Below are 22845 nucleotides of genomic sequence, written 5' to 3' on the forward strand. Positions count from 1 at the left end.
GCTTTACAAGCGCGATCGCTCCGCGCTCCAAACACGCATTTGCAACAGTATTTTAGCAGCTCCGAGTCTAACACGAAACCAGCCGAATTCGCGATTGCAACAGTGTGTTATAATAAAGCCTTATTACTAAATGGATGAAAGATATCAGTCTACTCACTTTGCTCCTTTTAGGCATTGTTGGTTTGTGTGGGGAGTTTTTTTTTTTAACTAAAAAAAGGGGGGGAAAAATACCCGAATTAAAGTAAATTAAACAGAAAATACAGTGGTATATTCTGGATAAAGCTGTGCCAATACAGTCTAATACAGCGCAGCGAGACTTTACTGTTCCATTGGAAGGAAAAACTAGCTCAAACCGGATTGGATTCTCCCCCTCCCTCCCTATTCAAACCCTTTCGCTTCCTGCATGATTGACGGCGTCAAACCCCGCCCCTTCCGCGTGCTGGTTGGACGACAAGGTGGGGAACTGCACGATTTGAAATCTGTGCTCTTACCTGTGTGGATGTGTCGCATGCCAGTCAGCAGACATGCTATGTGTCTCTGTGCAGCCGTCTGCCATAACAAGGCAAAAATTATTAAAGCTCCATTCAACCGCGTCGAAAGAAAAATATTCGCTTCCCCTTGTAACACGTCTAGGGACGTATTCCAAGAATATCTGTGACACCAAACCCGTTTTTCCTCATGCAGTAGCGGACTTTGAACACATTTATTGGCATGTGTCTGTTTAGAAAACTCAGAGAGGGGTGTGTACTCCCTTGGCCGAGAATCTTGGGCAAGCAGTTGAGCTTGGGAAAATGGCGACACGGTGCATGTCGGTACAGTTCCTAGTGTGTGTGTGTGTGTGTGTGTGTGCTGGTGTGTTCTTGTGCAACCTGCTTGTCATGTGTTCTTGGAGTCGCTTACTGCAGGGTGTGTACAGTGTCCAAACATGACTTCAGTGGAAACAAGTGCGTTATGCTTTTAACACGTTCCATGTCAGACATTCACTTTCTATGAGTGAAACAACAGCATCCTGATTGTTGACTTTCACATTCCCATGACCTAGAAAAAAATCAAATGCAATGCATTTATATTACATTTTAAAAATACAGATCATTGGTGGATTAATTTATGCACTCCTAGTGTTTATAAACAGATAAGCACACAGAATTAATGCTTGCATAATGATGTATTTTGGTTCATTTGGAAAGATCATTGCACATTTATGCACCAGAAGGTGTAAAGGGTAAACTCATAGGAGGAGGAATAGTTACAGGCAGCTGCCAGAGCATCTGACATTTAGCCAAAAATAGTAAGTAAAGCACACCAGGCACTAAAGATTCTTCATCAGTTTTGTCTCTTTTGTTGCATAATAAAGTTTTGAGGAACATTTTGAAATCAGCGAAGAGCAAACCGGCCAGTTTAGACGCTATTGACTATTTGAACCTTCTCATATTTCTCATATCAACTTGTTGTGTGCACATTATGACTGATTTTTTTTTACAATCGGCTCCTTCCGACTTCGCAGAAGCTCTCTTAGCTTGAGAGAAATGATCAACACAAGTTTATTTCAAGCTTATTTGTATAACACATTTCAGCAACAAGGCAGTTCATAGTGCTTTACATAATAAAAACCCAAAAAATACATCATACAATTGCGAAATGTGACACCAACATTACATTTTGTGAAGTGCCATTGTCAAAATTATCAATACACATCAAATATGTTGGTGAATATTCCATTTTATGGTTCCAAAGCAACTCCAAACAGGTTAGTTTTTAGCTGTGATTTAAAGGAGCACAGTGTTTCAGCAGTTTTGCAGTTTTGTGGAAGTTTGTTGTTCTCGCTATTATTCTGATTCCACTAAAACCAGTACCAAACTGTCTTCAACAGTCACCTAATTATTAATGAACAGATTCCAACTTTGTTTGATTTAATCTCATTTTAAATCCAGGGTCCTGTGAGACGTCCAAATTTAAGAGTGTGGCAGAACCAGGCAAGGCATGGCTGCAGCAGAGAGGCCCAGCGAGGAGAACATTTATCAAGGAAGCAGCCAAGAGGCCCATGGTAACTCTGGAAGAGCAGCAGACACCCACAGCTCAGGTAAGAGAATCTGTTCTGAAAATATTAAAGAAGCAGTATTATGTGTTTTCCAGTTTCAGTGTACCATTTTCTAGCATAATCAAGTAAGTATGTTAACTTTGTTAGTTGTACAACTACTATATATATATCAAATATGACTTAAAAGAAATTTTATTTTCTAATTTAACACATTGAAAATGAGCCTTTGTCCTTTTAAAAACTCCTGCTCTTTCTGAAATGCAGCCTTCAGGAAGTCATCGCAACAGTGCGTCTCTATTAACACTGGTAAAGTTTTTACCAGCATTGAACTCAGAAGTATCTTGCTTAATGAGCTCAGCAGATATGCAGATACACCAGCTGTTTGCTAATTGCTGCTGGCTAGTCTGAAGGAGCTGAGTTGGGGAGTCGTGGGAGAGAGCTGCAGTTAGGTTGCATAACATTTGAAAACGCATGCATCACAATAACGCACTGCTTTTTTCCCACCACGTTAAATCTAACAAAATACAGAAGTTTATTGATGTACCGTGACAAAATTGGGAAAAGTTTGATGTATGATGTAAAACCAACACTGAACATACAAGCCGCATGGTGAACAATGGTGGTGGCAGCATCATGCTGTGGGGAGGATGGGCAGAGCTACTGTAAACAGAGGGCAGTACTGGAATAAAACCTTTCAAAGGGTTTCAAAAGACTTAGCTTAAGTTCATCTCCTAGCATGATAGCAACCACAAACAAGAAGTTGACACGATTTGTGCTTTTGTTGCCGCAACAAAAATAATCTAGTAAGGGGAGTAAAAGAAAAAAAAGGTTTCTGTATTCTAAATTCAGCTGTGAACTTTTGTGTAATTTTACAGCATGCTGCCAGTCAAAGCTTGTCTGATAGATAAAAAGGAAAAACAAAGCACTAATGTGTAGTGAAAGTTCAACAAAAGCACCCATATTGTAGCTGCACTGTGAAGAAACTTGTAAAATAGTCCTATAAATAGCCTAGCAGATTGAGTTACATCTGTCTGTGGGAATTCCTCTGTATAGACACCAGAGAGGGGAAAAAACTGCAATGATTGTGTAACCGGTTACAATGCGGTTGTGTTCACTATGGATTCTTTCCATAACGGCTCCTGGCCGGAGATCCGACTTCCCTCCTTCTCCCACCCCTTCCTCCCTCTTGCAGAAGTCTGCAGACCTTCAGTGTGTAGATTATTAATTCGAACGCTTTAAAATCTGACCTGCAAAAATAATTAATAAGCCCGGGTAGAAGCTAACTTAATGATACTAGCTTTCATTTCAAACTCGTACGATAGGTCTGTTGGATTAGAAGAAACAATAAGCGGAGTTCCGAACACAGGCGTTGGCATAATCCCTAAGGGAGGTGACGGGATGAAGGTAAAGGTGACCTCATCTAAAGCCTCTTTGACAGAGGGCAACTTGTTCACGTATCTTCCTCAGTGGTTTACAGTCTTAAGTTTTGTGTTAATGAGAGGGAACTGGTGACTCTGTGCTGCATGCTGTGCAAAAACAACAGGCATTTCTGTTTGCTTCCACCTGTAAAGCCATTTGAGTTGTGCAGACAGGAGATGAGTGAATGGATGTAAGGAAAAGCTTAGTCTCTCCCCTGTTACTAAGTGGATTTCTCCCATGCAGCGAATGGCAGCTGTCCCATATGGAGCAGCAGGTGAAGCGATAATATACCCGTCCATGAGAGAGGAGGGATATTGTTGCCTCCACGTAGAATCTGAATGGTCCGTTTGTGCGACTGCCTTTACATTTTTTGAGAAAAGAAAAAAAACAAGAAAAAAACAGAAGATGAGTTAAATATTTATCCTCAAAAAGCTGACAAAATGGGTTCGGTTACTATAAAATTAAAAATAAAACGAGGACCTTAGAAAATTTCACCCTTCCCAGGACAACAAATTGGTTACATTTTGTCACCTTTGTAAAATAACGGACTAAATCATTTATTGCCTAAAGTAATTCTTTGGGGGGAAAAAAATCACCATCTTTTTTTGCCCAAAAGATGAATTGGACAAAAAAAAAAAAAAAAAAAAAAAAAGACTTGGACCATTATTTTACAATGGTGAGAATTTGTTCCTTCAGCTTTTAAAAGGCGTGAGCAGAGGTGAGCTTCTGACCTGCCCTTAACAGTCATTTACATGTGAGAGAGGGCGGAGGCTCGCCCCCGAAGGCAACAAGGCCTAATAAGCTCAGTAACAATAAACCTTAGTCGGCTTTAACCATTAATGAGGCGGCAGCTGACATAACAAAAGCAAATCCAACAATAGTGATTGATGCACGCTCCAGACGTTGCGCAGTTTTATTATTGGCGACGTATCCGCCGTTAAAGTCACATCGTCTTCTCCGGGAGAAGGGGGTGCAATTAAACTGAGCTATTCTACAGTTGTGCTCAGTACAGTGAGACAAAGGCCATGATTAAATCAAGCGCCCGGAGAGCGCGTGGCATACATTATGACTGATGATCCCTGACAGAGAGGCTCTGGTGACAGAGGGGGGCCTCCATATTGCTTCCATTGCTGGCCTTGTGCGGTGGGATCTGATCCCTGACCCTCCCCCCCCCATTATCTTCTTCCTGTTTCTCATGGTTGTCTGACAGCTTCTGCCTATACAATACAAGCTGTGTCTGGAGACATTCCACTGTGTGCCATACAGCAAGACTCATAAAATGGCGTCCATGGAGCCTGGAAGCTGAACATTGAGCAGGCCAAGGAATAACGTTCACTAGTCACTAACTTTCTAGTTTCAGTTCATTTTTACAAAAATCATTTTCTCTAGTTAGAAAAAAACAGTTGATATATTTGAGTCTGACTTTATTGGACATAGTCTAATAAAAGGATAAACAAAAATATACACACACAAAAAAAATAAACTTAAAACAAAAGTCAGCAAAAGAAGAACAGTAGGGATTTATTGGCTCAAAAGGAGTGGGTAGAAGATTTATTTATTCTACATCTAATAAATGTAGAATAAATCTTCTACATTTATTAGGTAGAAGATTGAGTACAAAGGTTTATGCGTAACCTTTGTACTCATAACTTCAAATATTTTAGCTCTTATTTGAATAAGAAAACCTGAAAGTCCCCTGAAATTTAGAATCACAACTAGAAAAGTAGAGGTTTCTCAACAAAGCTGGGCCCAAACTGGAAAATGATCACCACAAATATCCAATTGTAGTGATTTATTTATACTTTTGATTATTTGTGTCACAGGAAATCTGGCACACACTGTACTGTAAAACGGTTATTTTGAAAAGTTTCTTTAGCTTTTCAGCACATAAAATACAGAGAAATACATTATTATTTTTGTTTTGAACATCTTAGCTTGTTCATTAAACACAGTAATAAGCAAAACCCAAACATGGGTGAGTGAATTATTATTATTATTATTATTATAAAAGTTACTCCATCTCTGTTTTCAATGCATTATTACTTAACGATGTAATATATATATGGACAATAATGAATGTTAAATGTCAACATGTATCATATAAAACGTGTCGAGCCAGAACAGCTCAAAATGGAAGCCCTTTCAAATTTAAGGTCCTTTGTGATGTTTCTGTTATCCTACACTGACCTCTAGTGGTTAGTTTTATTAGTGTTCAGAGGTAATATCCAGGAAAGAGGTAATTCTGGTAGTTTTGGAAATCAACTTTCTATTTCCTCTCTATTTCTTAATAATGCTGTTTTACCCTCTCTCCTGCATTCCCGTTCATAAATAAATAAATGACAAATCTGAATTATGGATGAACGTTTCGTATTTGGACAAAGGACATAATCTCTTTTCAACCTAGGATTTGAAGCTACCTGCACATGTTGCTGTATTTAATTGCAATAATCTCTTCTAAAATATATATTTTGTTGTAATTTAATGAATAAAGGAGTATTATTATTGGATGTATTATCTAGATTTCGAAACAGTAGTACTGAACCCTGCATATTTGTAACCATCAGGGCAATAAAAGATGGGGGCTTCAGACTGATACACGCTGTGGGGGTAAATAGAGAAGCTGTTTTCAAGCCCCTTTAGATGAGAAAACATTCTGTTCTCTGCTTTTTAATTGTTTTATTCCATGTTAGCGAGATTATTCTACATATTCCACATCCATTTGCTAAAAGAAAAGTTGAAAAACAAAAATAAGGCGAAACAAAGATCTTCATGTTGGCAAGCAGCTTAATAAGAATGTCAAACCTGATCTTAATCTCAGTTGTAACACTTAACTTCTTGTCTTTTGTCACACCTCAACTTCACCCGTCAGGTGTGTCTACAGGTGAAACATCGGAGGCTTTATGACCCAGTGACGTGTGTGGAGAGCAGATAAGGGTTGGCTTTCAGAAACCAAGGTTGGACTTTGTTTCCTGTGTCAGTTTGAGTCCCACCTGTTAGTCCAGGAAATGCAGGTCTGGTCAGCAGCACCATCCACGGCAGGAACTGTCACGCAGTAAGTCGATCAAATTTGAGTTGTGGAAAAATATAACTTTTGGTAAGTTTTTTTTTTTTTTACTCTGAGATTTCAAAATGATTAATTACATAGAGGAAAAAATAAACATAAATGTTGCAGTTAAACTGACTTCAGTTAAGGATGTGAGAACATTTTGATGGTACGGTATTGTAAGACGGCAGCTGGGTGTCACAGACTTTGTGTTGTTTTCATTCGAAATGAAACGTCAGATCGATCCTTTGGAACAGGAAAATAATCAAATCCTCTCTTTGTATAGATTTTATTTGATCTTTTTCCTCTGTGTATCTTTTCCAATGAGTTATTTTCCCAACCAAGTGCAGTGGACAACTTGATGTATCACCAGTAGTTTGATATTATTTCTATTAATGCATGATTTTTAAAATAATTCTTGGTGTTACATTGTATTTCATTATGTTATATTATAAGGTTCAGATTCATCTACGTTTCCGTCGTTACACTGATTTATATGTTGTTTTATTCTTTAGAGTGACAACACTATAATGATTGCTTCCTGGAAAATATGGTTTGGCCTCATGTCCATTTGTTTACTACAATGCAGAGGTCAGTGCTTTATTTATATGTATTTAAAAATGTATAAATTGTGTGGTTGAATTTGTCTTTTAGAGATCTTGACTGTAAAAATTCTAAGAAAAAACAAAGAACAGAAAGAGAAGGATGGATGTGTGATATAACTATTTTCCCAGTGAAAAAATGACATTCATTCTCATTTTTTGACAGTGAATGTGACCATCAAGACTAAAAACATACAAAACATAATTTCCAATCAGACATTATTTTTACAAGTTTTTTTTACTCCTCCAGGGGGTCTTTTGTGGGCTCTAGTGTCCCTTATGTGACAGTAGACTGACAGGAAACAGGGAAGGAGAGGGGGGAAGACATGCGGCAAATGTCGTTGAGTCCGGGAGTCGAACCCGCGACGGCCGCGTCGAGGACTCAAGGCCTCCAAATACGGGTCGCGCTACGCCCTACGCCACCACGGCACGCCCTACAAGTTATTTTTAATAAACTCCAAACTCCTTCAATGAAATTCTCCTACAAATAGGAAATATTCCTCAACTTGACATCAATGCAGGACATGTGACAAATGGTTTTCAGAATTACTTTGTGTTTGACTTTCAGGCCATTAAAATGCTAACAAAGCAAAGTTATTTGCTAAATTCACATAGCAAACGCCAACTTTCTTCAAGCACAAGTGTAAACAGAGCAGCATTCCTTTGTTATGCTGCCGCCTGTTTCCTGATTCCATTCTCTGACCTAACATTTACAATAATGACTCTGAAAACATAAAAGAATTTAACTATCGTCACCAAACAACTGTCGGTAACATTCCTCTTAAGCATAAATTTTAACCTAAGTAAATTCAACATGTCAATCATTTCTAGACAAATTAGTTAATCCCTACATGTACAAAAACTTTATGTAATTGTTAATTCTGCTATTCATTAAACACTTTAACAAAAATGTAGCTGCTTTTAAGTCAGGAAAAATTTACCTTCTAGGCAATCTAGAGTATTGTCACCTTCCTAAATTGTGGCCTAAATCATGTTTTGCCCAATTATTTTATTTTATTTGGGGGTTTTTTGCAAAAAAAAAATAATCTCTTGGCAAAATAAAGGTGGTGATTTACTGATTTGTTTTTTCTTTTTGTGCAAAAATCATTTTTGCCAAAAGAATCTCTTAGGCCATTATTTTAGGAATGTAACAATATTGCAGTATGGATTTAATAAAATAAATAAAAGAAGTGGTTTTGTCACTGACTAGAGCTAAATGTAACAGAATACGTTTAGGTGAAAAACGGTATTTACTATCCAGTTGACAAATGTGGAATTTACATCAGCAGCTGCATTTACATTGAGATAAAATTCAGCATCCAGGTTGTTGTATGATTTCTTTGTCTTGTACCCAGTGGTGTCACAGAAGGTCCAACTGGAGCCTCTGAGCTCAACGGCGCTGCGAGATTCTGATGTCCAGTTCATCGCCACCATTCAGGGAGACTGGGAGGTCACAAACTGGGGTGTCGGAGGGATTCAAGTCCTCACAATTATCAACTCAACAAATAGCATAATCCCATCGGTGGACAGATTTTCTGCCAGATTCTGCGTCAGTACCAACAGAAATTGTGTGGAGTTTATCATCCATAATGTCACCCGTGCTGATGCTGGGGAAGTTGTGTGTAATGTACAAGGTCATCAACCAGTGACAGCCCAGCTTTTTGTACAAGGTGAGGATGTAAAATTTATGTTTTTACATTAAGTTTTTGCAGTCTTGAATTTAGAAATGACAAATGAAGCTGCAGACGCCTTGTAGTTCCTGTGGTATACTCTAGAGGTCAGGAATAAGCAATTTTCCACGTCTGATGCGCTTCTTACGCAAACTTTTATTTATCAAAAGTACCAAAAATAGTTAAACCCAGAGTAAAACACAAAAGACAAACTACTGTAGTGACAGTGCTAGTTTATTTAGCACTACTACTATTATTATTATTATTATTATTATTTAAAGAAACCATCCAATAATCCTGAACATGTGACAGCCTTGCAATGAATGTTTTTAAGAAACACAAAGAATTAAATTGATATCAAATTATAAGTTACTATAGCTTATGTGCAATAATCTAAGTCTGGGGTGTCAAACTCATTTTAATTTTGGGCAACATCAAGACCATGAATATCCTAAAACAAAACCTGTTAAACTTAAAATACTATCTGTCTCTGCACTCTTATAATTAAGTAAAGTTAAACCCCTTTTCACATTGATGTAGTTTTGCCGTGTAAGAACTACTTTGATTTGATTGATTAAAAAATATTTAAGCACACAACTGTGTTGAAGGTTCTTTTAAAATCTGGATTTGGCTCCCGGGCCTTGAGTTTGACACATTGGATTTAAGTGAACAGATAAATGTGAGGTTGGGTAAATTTTTGCTAATAAAGGCTTTGTAAAAAATTGGTCTAAAAATCAATTGAAAAATATTTTCCAAAGACAATTTGGAAGGGATCTGTAAGGTATGTATCAGTTCCCGAGTAGAATAATCAAATTGTTAAAAGAAATCTTGGAACATTTCATTGTATGAATATCAAAGTACAAACCCAATATGACACCAAGCACTCAAAAGTTTACAGTCTAAAGACGGACTGAAGCAAATTGAAAGGATTCTTACAAAAATATATCTCTATCTTATCTCACATCCCATTTTTTACGTTAAGCTAAAATAAATGCATCAAATAAATCCAGTATTTGATTTCTAGCAAATGTGCTTGGGTTCTTCAATCTAAACCATATTTACTTTCTTTTTATCAGAGAGTGGAACAGTCAGCATCCCAGGTGGGAATGTGACGGTGATGCAGGGCGGGGAGGTGGAGTTGGAGTGCGTAACGACTGCTTGGTTCCCCGCTCCAACCATCAGCTGGACCCAAAACGGTCGGGCTGTGAACAGCAGCCTCTACAACACCACCAGCACACCAGATGGGGATTCCTTCAACTCCACCAGTACAGTCCGGCTCACGGCCAGCAGGAACGCAAGAGTGGACTGTTTGGCTTCTCTCTCAACGCTCACCGCTCCACGGTCCAGCTCTGTATACATCGAGATTGGTAAGTTCTGAACCACTGCTGTCAGGCATCAGTTGGGAATTAGTTTTGAGCTGAATGGGACTTAATTATTTTTTGTTGTGGGTATCTTAAGCTCGACTAAAAGAGATTTGATATATATCTCCTGTAAACATTACCCGTGTTTCCTTTGACCATATAATTGAGCAACTTCACAATTCGAAAATAAATTAGCTGATTGGAAACACGCCGATTTACAAAAAAATCTTGTTTTTTGATAAAAGGTTTTGGTGCTAGGATGAGATGGTTTTTTGGCTGTATCAAAATTAGTTTATTTCACAAAACTGCAATAGAAACACTTTTTCCGTATCGTGAGTCACATGATCAACAACCGCATGCCTCCAGGGCAAACCACAAAGAAGAAGAAGACAGGAAGTAGTTTGAGGATCATGATGTGGCATGATCCTTATTTGCGTGAACATTTGTATTCCCTCACAACACATCAACTGCGAAGTTGGATTCTTTTTGGACATTAGTGGAATAGTGACAAAGTTTTGTGCACATTTGTAATAGAAGCGCAGATATTGAGAAGAAGTGCTTTGCCCACAGGGCAGAAGAGGATTCATATTAAAGCGACATCAGTCAGAAAACTTTCTATGAAAGCAAGGAAAAAGCTTTGAGATTAAAATAGACAATTATTTCTTTTTTTTAATCCCAGTAGTTGGTTTGGTTTTGTCCTTTCAATTTTCCCTTTTAGTGAAAAAAAAACCTGTAATTAATTCTAAGAAGTGGTTAAAGGTTAAAGTTTATTGGCATATTCATAATATAATACTGCAGTATAAAATCCAGACTCTTTACAGTGTGTGGAGACATGTCAATAACAAATAACAGACTAAACACAAAAGCTTGTTTACCCTGAGAAACTAGATGGAAGACTGTAAAATCTGCAAAGTGCAGCAGATTTAGGAAAAAAAATATTTCGATTATTTTTACTGTGTGTAGAGTAAGGTATACACACACACACCCACACACCCGCACGGCTTTTAAAGGTACTAAACAAGAACCACAAAGCAATATAAAAGTACTAAAAAGTTGCTAGCACATATATGTAATTTCTCAGTAGAAATGATACTAATACATTTCCATGTACTTTAGTTTTGTTAATGAAGCTATGAGGTTTTGAAGAGAAACATTTACAGTGCATATCTTTCTCCGCATTCAAAACATCGGTAAATTAGATAGTGACTGTAAAGAGGCCTGTGAGTGTAAAACCCAGCTGGCTGAACACAAACATAAGAGCATCAGTTTTAACTCAATGATGGATCCACTCAACATATGATCTGTGGCAATTACATTTCCAGAGTCAGGTTTCAGGTAAGCCAGGCACAGAAATAGCTTGATCACAAGATGAGGACACAGACACGAAAGAGGAAATCTGGAGTCTCCCTTCAGCCACAGAATGTAAAAAATACAAAAATTCTTGGTACAGATTGTGGGGTAACTTTTATCCCCATTAAGAAAGTATTATGATTTCAAAAGAGAAGCACAGATTTGATGGGAAGAACCCCAGCTTTCTCCTCTGGTCTTGATTTGGACGTGTCGTGTTCGTTGTGCAGCTGATGAGCTCACTGAGCGAATACAGAGGGCAAAGAGTGGACGCCTGCCGTCCCTGGTGCTGGTTTAATATTCTGTCTGATTCCTGTTACGTATTTAATTTCAACTCAGGTTTCGAAAAAGTTTTATTCATTTAAAAAATCTGGCTTGATTTGAGCCTGGGTGTCTTTGAAAAATGTAGACAGTAGATAGTTTCTTTTTACATGTTTAACCATCCATACATGGGAATAACTAACGTAAAAAAATGTACTTTTTACCAGTTGGAGTCAAATTACATTAGAGCATTTAACTAGATGTAAGAGCAGAACTTTATTGCTTTTGTTGTTGAAAAAAACAACTTTTGTGGGGCATTAACTTACTTGATATTTCCCTCCCCGCAACAGTTCCCAAACCTCCAGACTGGACAGTGCTGATAGCCGTAGTTGTGTCGTTTGGAAGTTGTGGTTTGTTGGGTTTTCTCATCCTCGTAATCGTGATCTGCTACAAACACAGGAAAGAAAAAAGTAAGAGACATTCCTTCTTGGCTTAACTCCTATCACTCTGCATGGCACATTGGTGTAATCCCAAAGCAGAAAGTTTCTTTCTGTCTCAGAAAGTAAATTTTAAAAAATGCTCTCAAGTCCTGTAATGTGTTGTTTTATGCTCCTTTCTAGAACGAAATTACCAAGATGAAATGAGGTAAATGACCACGTGTGTTTACTGTACAGTTTCATGAGTAAAAGCGTCTAGGGCTGCAGAGATTCATGGTCAGATGTTTTTGGTTTGACAGGAGAGTGACAACACACAACCAGCTAAGTGTCATCGACACATCTGAACAGGTAAGGGGTCAGGTAAATGAGTACTACGAGCCGGAGAATCAGAGAAACGACACAAGCGACTGGACTGAGTCCGGCTTCCTGAAACACAGACATATGACCTTTGTGTGATGACACACAGAGGATGGAGAGCGCTATGGACATTTGACAGACTTTTCAAAGGAACTTTAAAGTTTTTCAGCTGTTTTGTCCAAAGTCTGGAGAGAGTAAATGTTAAAGAGCGAAGACTGATGGATAATTTGCAACACTGATAAAAAAAATAAATACTTTTTTTTTTAAAAATGTTAATAGAGGAGCAAAATTTGTGATGACCTCCTGAAAGTGGAATGTCAGAGTGAACAGAAGTTTGTAAAGAGACAGAGGACCAATTTCAAGGCATTCAATTATGAAGTCAAATTTCCTTTAAGTCATATTTGAGACATATAGCATTTTTTATTGTGCTATAAAAGGCTCCTGATGTGACTGGAAAACACATAACACTGAAGAAATCCTCAGAGCGGTGGGAGACTACCAGCTGGTCAGACTGTTTTAGCTACTTTTAGCTGAAGAAACAGCAACAAAACTTAACAGTCTCTTGTGAATGCGTAGACATTTAATATATACCATTGTTTCCCAAAGATAAAAACATTTTCGGTTTGAGTCGTGTAGATTTGCTAACATCAACTGAAACCAAAGTGTGTGTGTAAAAAATCCAAACTATTTAATAAGAAGAATAACCAGTTGTTTCTTTAAGTGTGGGAAAATTTCTGACATATGCTTTCATGAATAAATTACTTTTGTTGTTAACACAGAATGTTTTTTGTTTCCTTCTGTAATCAGTGTCTGCAACTGTTTCCTTGAAATAGTTTTGTCCTCAGTATTTTCTGTTTTTACATGCCAGCAAAAAATATTAACAAATCTCACTTTCATTTAGAAAATCGTTGTAGAAATCTCCTTAAAAAAGAATAATCTGTTAGATATTTGTCAAAGAAATGTGTTATAGTTTAAAGATTTAAAGATCTTGTTAACCAGGAAACACAATTTCTGTACTTTACGAACATGACACCATATCTTATGTATTGCGTGGAAAAACAGTAGTGAACAAAGGAAAATCACCTGTACTCTTTGACTTTGCATTGTTGACTTTTTATTTTTCTGTAACGGTGCTTTAATTGCCAATTTTGTGCCTTAGTTTTCATATTTATTTATTGTGTCCTTGAATATCTTGAAAGAGGCCTATGGATAAGTGTACTAAAACATTTTTGCTTGAAAGTTGAAAAGAAATTTTAAATAATATAAAGTTTTTACTGTTTTCTAAATATAAACTTTCATGACTCATGAAGTCATGAAGTCATAAGTCATGGCTTCATGACTTATGAAGTTATTTAAAGACAGAGCAGTCATTATCAGTATGGGTGCCAGAGGTTTTGCATCCTTCAGTAAAAACCCTTCCAGTCTGAGAAACACAACATAAATCTGATTGCCTTCTGTCTTTATGTCTCAAAACTGGAAATGACATCAGTGCCAGTATTGTCTTCTCCCAGGTTGACTCGTTTGCATGAGACAAATGGTGTTTATACAAAAAGGTCCTCTTTAGTTTGTGTTTTGTATTCTGTGACCATTCTTTGTATAACTTTAAATGCCTGGCTGTTTTTGGTGAGAGTCTGTAGTTATGTGATTGCGTGAGTTGTAAAAAAAAAAAAATCACAGTGTTGAAATTCGGACATGTTAAGAGAAACTCTCGAGTCCTTGTGCACTTTGATAATTATGTTAGTAGCATAACAAAAAGGGATAGTTCAGGATTGTTGAAGTGAAGTTATTCCCTTTTACATTCTCTTAGATAATTGCTCTGATAGAAAAAATAAGTACATGTTCTGTTCTCAGTATGCTTTTCATACAGGAAGATAATTGGTGATGCACTGCCTCCTACAGTCATTTCCCTGTAAGTAACCATTGACATTTTTGTAAATTACTATGTTTGCATAAGCACATTTTATACACATCTGATAAAATTATAAAAACAGATTAATGTTAAATATACATATCAGTCTTTATTTTTTCATTTTTAATGCAAAGCAGAAACATTAAAGTCAGGGGTTCCTGATAGCTTCTCTTTTTATCTCACCACAGGTTCTTGGCTACAAGAAGTTTTTACTTTTATCTGTCAGCTTCCACTGTCACCACGTCAGAATTTGTAAAACAAGCCAAACATGCAGCAGATGATTGGACAGACGGCTGCTCCTCAGACAGAAGAGCTCTGCTCATTGGATTGTTGCAGACGTGCTGCGGGCTGCAGGGGGCTCTGCAGACTATAAAAGCATCCACTGCACACAGATGGAAGCACAGAGGGAATCTACAGCAGCTGTATCGTCTGCTGGCCCGAGCGCATCGCACACAGCTGGAATCCTCGCCGAGAGACGCAGCTCGACCATGAGTGAGGTAAGAGCCTTTCACTGAGCTGCAAAGCTTATTATTTTATAAATAATTTGATTCATAACTATGAGCATTTCTTTGACTTTTGTGCAGTCAGCTGAACTACTACAGACTCAGGTGTCGACATTTTGTACTTATAAGTGATAAATCTCATTTGCATGGTGGTACGCTTAGTTGAAAAAACGATTTATAGTGAGCTGACTGATGTTACGTTTTTCCATGTTGTTTCCCTCAGCAACATTTCCTTTAAAATTTTGTAAAATTTATGCTGTTAGAAAACAGAAGTTAAAATCCAGTCAGATTACCATATGCTCAATGTGCTTCTGGTTTTATGATCAGAATAAAACTTGCTCACAAGATTATGCGAGTGGCTGCAGATCTGAAGGATAAATCAACGTCAAATAACTCTTTACCAGAACGTTGTGATAAAGTTATGAACATGTTTCTGCGTGGCATTTCAAGCTGGGTCCGGCGTGATGAAGCGGAGACAACTCCGACCTCTACACTTATGCATCATTTATTGGGGTCTGAAAATCAAACTTTGCACATTGACTTGGGAGGATCTGAGATAGAGCGGAGCGAGGAGACTCCAGACACACATCGTTCAGTTACTGAATTATTCAGCGTAACTGCGAAGCCAGAGGAAGAAACAAAGAAAAAAAAAACCACTCATTCTGTCAGGGTGCATTTGTGAGCACAGCCTCCAATAAGACCTTATCACGAATTGCTCACCCTGAGGATCACCACTGACTGAAAGCATAAGGATACATATTTTATCTTCCCCCTCCAACATCCCAGCTGCTCCTTGGAGCAGCTTGTAGTCTGGTGTTTAGCTTTTATACAATGTGACACAACATCCAATAGAGGTTTTATTCTTTAATCATCCCTGCAATTCTTACACAGTGACATTGAAATGAAAGTCTGGAAACTTTGAATGGTCAAATCATGGACAGCAGTATGCTGCTCAGAACTGATATATGATGGGAGAATGGATGAGTTTCCTAATCTACATTTCAACCTGTCTTTAGTAACGACTCAATTTGGATTTTAAAGAACATTATGATCATTGGGACTCTCACAAATGATCATAATGTGGTCATTTGTGATCAAACTAGCCTGGCCAGGCCAGTTTTTGTCTCTGTGAGAGCAGAGACGCATTGGAACAGAAATTCAACATGGCTGCTGTTGCTTCTTCTGGTCTAAAATAATATTAGAAGCTGCTTCTGAGTCAACTAAAACTCAATGTATGAAAGCTGAACGACCTGGTTTTGGATGCCAAATGTAGCTGAGTGGTTAAATTTTAAATAATGAGTCTTCTATGTGCAAGTCAAAGAGAAATGGATGTTAAACCTAAAGAAAAAATAGGATCAAGTCTTAAGCTTGTTTTTTCTGGTTAAGTATTCCAACTTAGAAGTTAAACATTTTAAAAAATAGCTTAGTTTTTGCATGCATTCAGACCTGGCATGTTGGTGTGTGAATTATATGAATTAGAAACAGATTGTGCATCAAACTATATTTAAATTTGTTTAGCAACACGTGAGAATTTGTTGTCTGTAGGGTCGTAGTGTTCTGTCATTTCAGCCAGAAATGTACATTTCCTTTTTTTAATAACAGCCCACATGCAGAGTAGAGTCAGAAACGATGCTGGGTTTTACAAACATATAGACTTCTCAACATAAATAAATTTTCCAAAATTTTTGACAGCTGTATTGAAAATGCTCTTCCTCTCCTGCTAGTAGTTGTGAAATACCAACAGAAATATTATAGACATTTTTGACCTCCAGGGTCCCATGAATGACCCTTCAAATAGAGCAGTGACTTAAATAAAAACACAAAAGCCTTAAAATGAAACATCCGGAAAAAACCTGGTCACCCCAAAAGCAGCAAGCCCCCAATATTAAAAACTGCAGCTCCGCCTTTAATTTCTTCCAATGAACCAGAAGTTGCATCACTTCAACATTCCCACCTGACTAATTTGACTCACACAATTTCCTTGGCAAACAGGAAACTGACAGCTCAGCTCGATCACATCCCCGGTTCACACCATCAATGCTGGAGCTCCACAGAGCTGTGTGTTTAGACCATTCCTGTTCACAGGAATACTAGAATACTCTGACAATACTCAGAAACAATAACCATGTCATGAACTACCACACCAAACGTCAACACCCTATTGTCAGCCAAACTGCTGAAATAGTGTAAAGGTTCAAGTATTGTTAGACAAAAACACTTACCAGTCTGCTGCTTAGAACACCTACTCTTACTAATTTTATAGAATTAATTCACCTATTTTTACAAAGTTGTTAAACTAAAATCACAAAGTTGTCCAACACTGCTGCAAAAAAAGGGCTGGAAATCTAATGAGAGGTGTCTATCAGGGGTGAAGTAAGTTCAGTGTATTCATATTGTTACTGTTGTGCTGCCATGTCTATTATACTCTAATTACTAAACAACCCTTTACTTCAACTCCATGTCGAATAATGGCCAAAACGTCTGCATTGCACCAGAAACTCCTTGCATGGCTTGTAGACACTTAATGTCTAACATCCATCTTTTCCCCTTTCCCATCTTTTTAATTTGGTAGTGTGTAACGTTGTAAATCTCAGCACCTGGCAAGATTTTACACACTGCCAAATTAACACTGAGGCTGCAATAAAACTGATGTATTCTTCACTTTCCCTTTAGTGTAACTGACATAATTTGCTATCAAATTTCCACACATGAAAACTTTTAAAAAACTGAGATGTAATTTTCTCACAATGTCGCAATAATTCCACCGCAGGTTAATTGGAGTTAAGTGCTGCCTGCTAACACATGTGACATGTGACTTTCTCATCGTTAAGGTTTGTTTTTTTTTTACATTGAGCTCACCTGGACAATCAAATACCAAATTCTATTGCACACCTTTAAAATTGATCAAAGAATGGAATGAGAGAAAAGATTCCTATGAACATTTTTAATGAAAACATCCAGCTCTAGAGTCCAGTGGGTCTTGGGATGTCCTGCTGTGTTAGCAAAGCCCTTATTTTAATTACACTAAGAGTTGGGGGGGCATGGTGACCACTTGGCAAAGCTGTTAGCTCCATCATCCAAAGAGGAACGGCCTCCTTTTTTTTTTTGTTTAATGATATTAGAGTGTTGAAAGATGCTGAGCAATATAGAAAGAAAACTGCACGGTTGGTAGCAAACACTGTTCACGCATTGATTTCTTTAGATTGCCTAAATCTAACTCAAAATATCTTAAAGAGATTAAAATGTGACTGAACGTGAAAATCAGGAAATCTAAAATATGTTTTTGTTTACATTTGGAATACAGCTTTGGAAATAGTTCAGGGTGCAGTTCTCTGATTTACTGAGTGACCCCTGACCTCCTTTAAAAGATAAATAGAGATTAATCTTGTTCGATCCGTAAGCCATCTAAACCGTCAGCAGGCTTTGCTGCTGCTGAGATCTGTTCTTTAGGTAATCTTGGATTCTGCAGGGCTTTGCACAAACAGACAACCATCACTCAGTGTACATGTTGATGCATCATCAAAACAGATTAAGATAGAACATATCATATCATATACTGCCAAAACGGGATCAGTGCTGCGGTTGAATTTTGAGCTCTCGCAAAGAACCATGTGGATAAATTCATACCAAAGCCGTCAAAATGTTACACTGGGATTTTGGGGGGGATTAAACGTAATTCCATATTACGGCTCATATTTGCAGACCGCTGCAATAACAGCGAATCCCTAAAAATACAGTTCATGTATCATGTAGTAAAAACCTTTCAAATCATCGCTTGTAAAACCTAATTAGTTCTCTTTACATAAAATAGATTTAGGAAAACTCATTGCCACCATTTTTTTAATAGATTTCATTAAATTAACTGATTGAGTAGTGAGCATAGCTTAATAAATCTGACTGTTGTAATTACTTAAACACTACCCAGACAGTGGGTACAAGTCACATTTTTGAACTACTCATGTTAGAGGAAAACTACGTGATGGAAAGAGTTCCTGCTTTTTATTTGTTTCTCTGCTCAAACCTTGACAGAAAAAAAAGAAAGCAGTGATAGTTTGCAAAATAAACACAATCACATGCAAGGCTACACTCTCGTGAAGTATTCATAAAAATGAACACACAACTCATTTGTGGTGCAGTTTTGTAAATGTAAATGTCAAAAAGCAGCTAATGAGAGCTGTACTGTTCTGAAAGTTCAGCATGCTTGATGAACTAACTGCATAGATGAAGCTTTGGCGTCTACGTTTTCACCTTATGCATCCTCAAGCAATATTTTGTGACAAATAAAAAAGTGATTTCAATTAGTTGCTGCTGGTGTTAGTTATTAACGTCGGGCCAGTTTTATTTATCAAGCCGATATGAATATGTTAAAAATGACTAATATCGGGTAATACTGATTTTTATTGCAGATATATTGAGAATCCCTAATACACACTGCAGGAGTGAAGTGGAGGCAAGATTCAATAAGCAGTGGCTTCCTGTGCCTTCTTGGACTGAACACTTGATTATTATTCCTTTTTTAACTTGTTTTTTGCTAACTTTTGTGCAGCCTAAAAGCAACAGGTTTTATAATAGGCAATCATTTTATGCTCGATGGCAGTGCTCCAGTTGTCAGCTACTGAAATAGTTCCTAATATAAAGGCTGAGTGCAAAAACCAGTTTATTTAATCTGTTTCTTGGTCAAAACAGGATGTCTAAACCTTGCCATCAAACCGTGTGGTGTAGCCAACATCAAACTGTTGTCAAATGGAAAAACGCTAGACGCAATATTAGTATGTAGCAAATAAACTCTGGTGTACAAGGCCTAGTGTTGTTTTTTTTTTTCAGCTCAAACAAGATCTATTCTTAGCTTTAAATTCTATTTTTAACCTGATCTGTAACTAACTGTGTGTGGTATCCTGTCTAAATATTTTAAAATTGCCTTTGAGGTAGAATGAATTATTGACCAGAGGACTACAGTCCATCGTTCAATCAGCACCTGCATCCTGGTCTCACTGTCGTCCTGTTTCCAGCCCACTGGTGGGGAAGCGGCTCTGGAGCAGAGACAGTGCTGGGATGAGCTGCCTCTGACCTAGATTTTCTTTCTCCTTGCTAAATTCTTAATAGATCCTGAGTGCAGTGTGGTGTGTCTCCCTGGGGAGTTCATGTAAAAGAACCAAAAATAGCCACACACCAGGAAGGTGGTTTATTTATTTGACCAATTCCCTCTACGTCAGCAATCCTTAACCATGACTCATTGTAGCAGTAGAAGATCAGACCATGGTAATTCAACTTCACTTTAGGGATCACCTCTACACCAGGATGTTTCCATCACATTTTTTCATTGGCAACCTTCTGCTGGAACCTTTGTCTTCATACGTTTCTGGCTCGCTCGTATATTGGACGCACAAGCAGAATCCGCAAACAACAACGATAGGAGACCAAGCCACTTTTCTCGCTCCACTGCAGGTTATTTTTCTGATGAACAACCTAAATAGCCGATTAAAAACAACAAATGTCTTTGTTGTTGAGCTCTCATGTCAATTTATTCAATAATAATTTAGCAGCAAAAACACTCCGATGTTTTGGTTACGCAGCGCCTCGACCGTCTCGTTTTGCTCGGCCTGAGGTGTGACGACACAGCCTCTCTCTCACCCGACGGATTGCCACAGCGCAAATTAAGCAGATGAAAGTCAGCATGACGCCCTGAGTCCCAACGGCACAAACTGGCTTTGATTTATTTTTTTATTTTTTTTGCGTGAGCAGAAAAACAGATGGCTTCTTTGCCAAACTAACCTTCTCTGCTTGCACTGCTTCTTGTGATGGAGCAGGGGGCAGATGTCAGGTCTTAGTTTGACTTTGTTCTCATTTGACTCACAGACATCAAAAGTGCTTCGGCATTTGGAAGTGAAAGCACGGAGTTAATAATTCAAGTCAGACATGGTGAGATGAAACGATGATCTCAGCTGGAAACCATCTGTAAAAAAATGATTTGCTTCACATCATGTGACACCTGTAGTGTTCAGCCTTCTCAATGGCGCTTTTGTACAAACCGAGTATTGCTAAACATCTCAGGGACAAATTAATTGTCTTTCTTGATGCAAGTGAGATTACTTTGCAAATGCTGGGCCTCGGAAACCCTCTGTCAGATGTCTTCTGCATTCAAAAGCTGCAGTTTCAAACTTTGAGAAGTTTGTGTTGGTTTCAACATTTCTCCTTAAGAACTATACTCAATTGTACTCAAAAAATAAGTTACTTTTCCTAGCCTTCCTGGCATGAATGGTAGTTAATTATTTATAAGCAGATGTAATGTTATTCTCGAGACCCATTCAGTAAATTAGATTATTGTAAAGCCCATTTGTTTTAGTAGCTCTATGACTAAGTGAAACGCATTATGTAGATTGATTACACACAGATGAATGTTTGAAAGCCTTTATTTCTTTTAATTATAAGTTTCCACTTATAGCTAATGAAAACATATTTAAAAGTAGAATATTACTTGACCAATAAAAAAACCATATTTTTAAAATCAGAAATGTGGGCTTATTAAAAAGTACGCTTAAGGTTATTTTCAAAAGGTACTTTTAAGACTGATCGGGTCTAATTTATTGAATATTACAAAATGATTCGTGGGTGAAATTTTTTTTCTTGTAGTTAGGATTTTTTTGGTTGAGCCTCTGGAAAATTATAATCATATTGTCACGTTGCTGTGAGTTAGTAGAAGCGTACATAAATACTCAGAGCAGAGGAAGTCTGACAGCTTAGCTGGTTTGGTAATTAACACAACAAAATGTCTTCATATCCATGGAATATATTATATTACCAGATATTAACTGTAAACAGTTAATATTTAGAGGTTAAAATAGAGAAACTTTGCTGTAATAAATTGAACCTGCCCGTTTTCTGGTGAATCCCCATCCATGTTTAAGAGCAGCATCCGCAAAGGATGATTTATAATAATCCATATTAAATCCATATTTAGAGCCTATTTGACAGGTTACACACACTCTGTAACAACACTTCTGCTCCATTCAAACTCAAAATTGGTGAATGATCAACAATCCTGGTCAGTTGTGATCTCTTTTATCTGTATCGCAATAAACTGTGAGTGGCATTTGGTTTCTAACACAGTATCAAATCTTAAAATCAATGTAGAGAAGGTTTTGTTTAAACCGTTTCCCTCTCTCCCCATATTAATGAAAACAATGAAAGAAAGCAGAAGTCAGTACTTCCTTTATTGGAAGGTTTTTCCACTTTGGTTGGATTTTATCGAGCTTTGAATCTTCTACCTGCTGCAGTGCAGAAGTAAGTGTGCTGCTGTTGGCCATAAGCGCTGGTTTGTTCACTGACTGGAACAAGAACAATAGCTTTCTAAAGTTCTGTTCATCAGTCGGAACCAATCACCAAATAGTGGTCACACCAGTTGATTTCTCTGTGCACCTTTGTTAACAATAGGGGGGAACTCACAGTGTTGAAAACAAACATTTCACTGGAAATGTTTCGCCCATTGAATAACACCGATAAACAGCACAAATGAGTAAAAATGCTTGGGCTGCCTCTTGGTTTTGAAAATCACTTAAAAATCACAATGACCTCTAAAGATACATTTTCTGTCCATTAAAAAAAAAAAAGTTTTAATCAAGTTTAGATTTAATTTTAAACATCCTAGAATAACTAGAATATCTTAGAGAATGAGGAAGAAAAAAAGAAATAAAAATCCTGAGATCTTGCCTACCTGGCTGTGTTTGTCCCCCTAAATGTTGAAAACATTTTTCTTCCTTCTTTCACTTTACAGAGAAAAACACCCGGAGCAATGACTGGAAACACCAAGCCATCTGCTGGCCACGGTATGTCCAGAACTCCATGTTTTATTCTTGTTTTGGTTTGGTAGGGATCGAGAATAAAAGGCCCTCTTAGGAAAA

General features: G+C 37.6%; 3 protein-coding genes across 5 annotated transcripts in view; 2 read left to right on the plus strand and 1 right to left on the minus strand.

The window, feature by feature from the left end:
• hmgn1b (high mobility group nucleosome binding domain 1b) overlaps positions 1 to 370 on the minus strand; it is a 3958-nt gene extending 3588 nt beyond the window's left edge. Inside the window, exon 1 of the mRNA XM_032575927.1 lies at positions 158 to 370. Coding sequence (XP_032431818.1) covers positions 158 to 175 — 18 coding nt within the window. The 5' untranslated portion in view covers positions 176 to 370. The remainder of the gene's footprint in view (positions 1 to 157) is intronic.
• Positions 1 to 6433, plus strand: part of LOC116728113 (glucose-6-phosphate exchanger SLC37A4-like) — a 22599-nt gene extending 16166 nt beyond the window's left edge. For both annotated transcript variants that reach the window (XM_032575919.1, XM_032575918.1), the window contains 2 exons: positions 1932 to 2080; positions 6327 to 6433. In XM_032575919.1, the coding sequence (XP_032431810.1) occupies positions 1932 to 2080; positions 6327 to 6389 (212 nt within the window). In that variant the 3' untranslated portion in view covers positions 6390 to 6433. The remainder of the gene's footprint in view (positions 1 to 1931; positions 2081 to 6326) is intronic.
• igsf5a (immunoglobulin superfamily, member 5a) overlaps positions 6398 to 22845 on the plus strand; it is a 22704-nt gene continuing 6256 nt past the window's right edge. Inside the window, exons 1-9 of one of the 2 annotated variants that reach the window (XM_032575922.1) lie at positions 6398 to 6509; positions 7016 to 7091; positions 8458 to 8772; positions 9849 to 10139; positions 12092 to 12211; positions 12362 to 12386; positions 12478 to 14444; positions 14633 to 14941; positions 22719 to 22770. In XM_032575922.1, coding sequence (XP_032431813.1) covers positions 7031 to 7091; positions 8458 to 8772; positions 9849 to 10139; positions 12092 to 12211; positions 12362 to 12386; positions 12478 to 12634 — 969 coding nt within the window. In that variant the 5' untranslated portion in view covers positions 6398 to 6509; positions 7016 to 7030 and the 3' untranslated portion in view covers positions 12635 to 14444; positions 14633 to 14941; positions 22719 to 22770. Of the gene's footprint in view, positions 6552 to 7015; positions 7092 to 8457; positions 8773 to 9848; positions 10140 to 12091; positions 12212 to 12361; positions 12387 to 12477; positions 14445 to 14632; positions 14942 to 22718; positions 22771 to 22845 lie in introns of both variants that reach the window. The other variant, XM_032575921.1, reaches the window with a different exon arrangement.

This window comes from Xiphophorus hellerii, chromosome 11 (genome assembly GCF_003331165.1).
Source record: "Xiphophorus hellerii strain 12219 chromosome 11, Xiphophorus_hellerii-4.1, whole genome shotgun sequence".
Taxonomy (NCBI): Eukaryota; Metazoa; Chordata; class Actinopteri; order Cyprinodontiformes; family Poeciliidae; genus Xiphophorus; species Xiphophorus hellerii.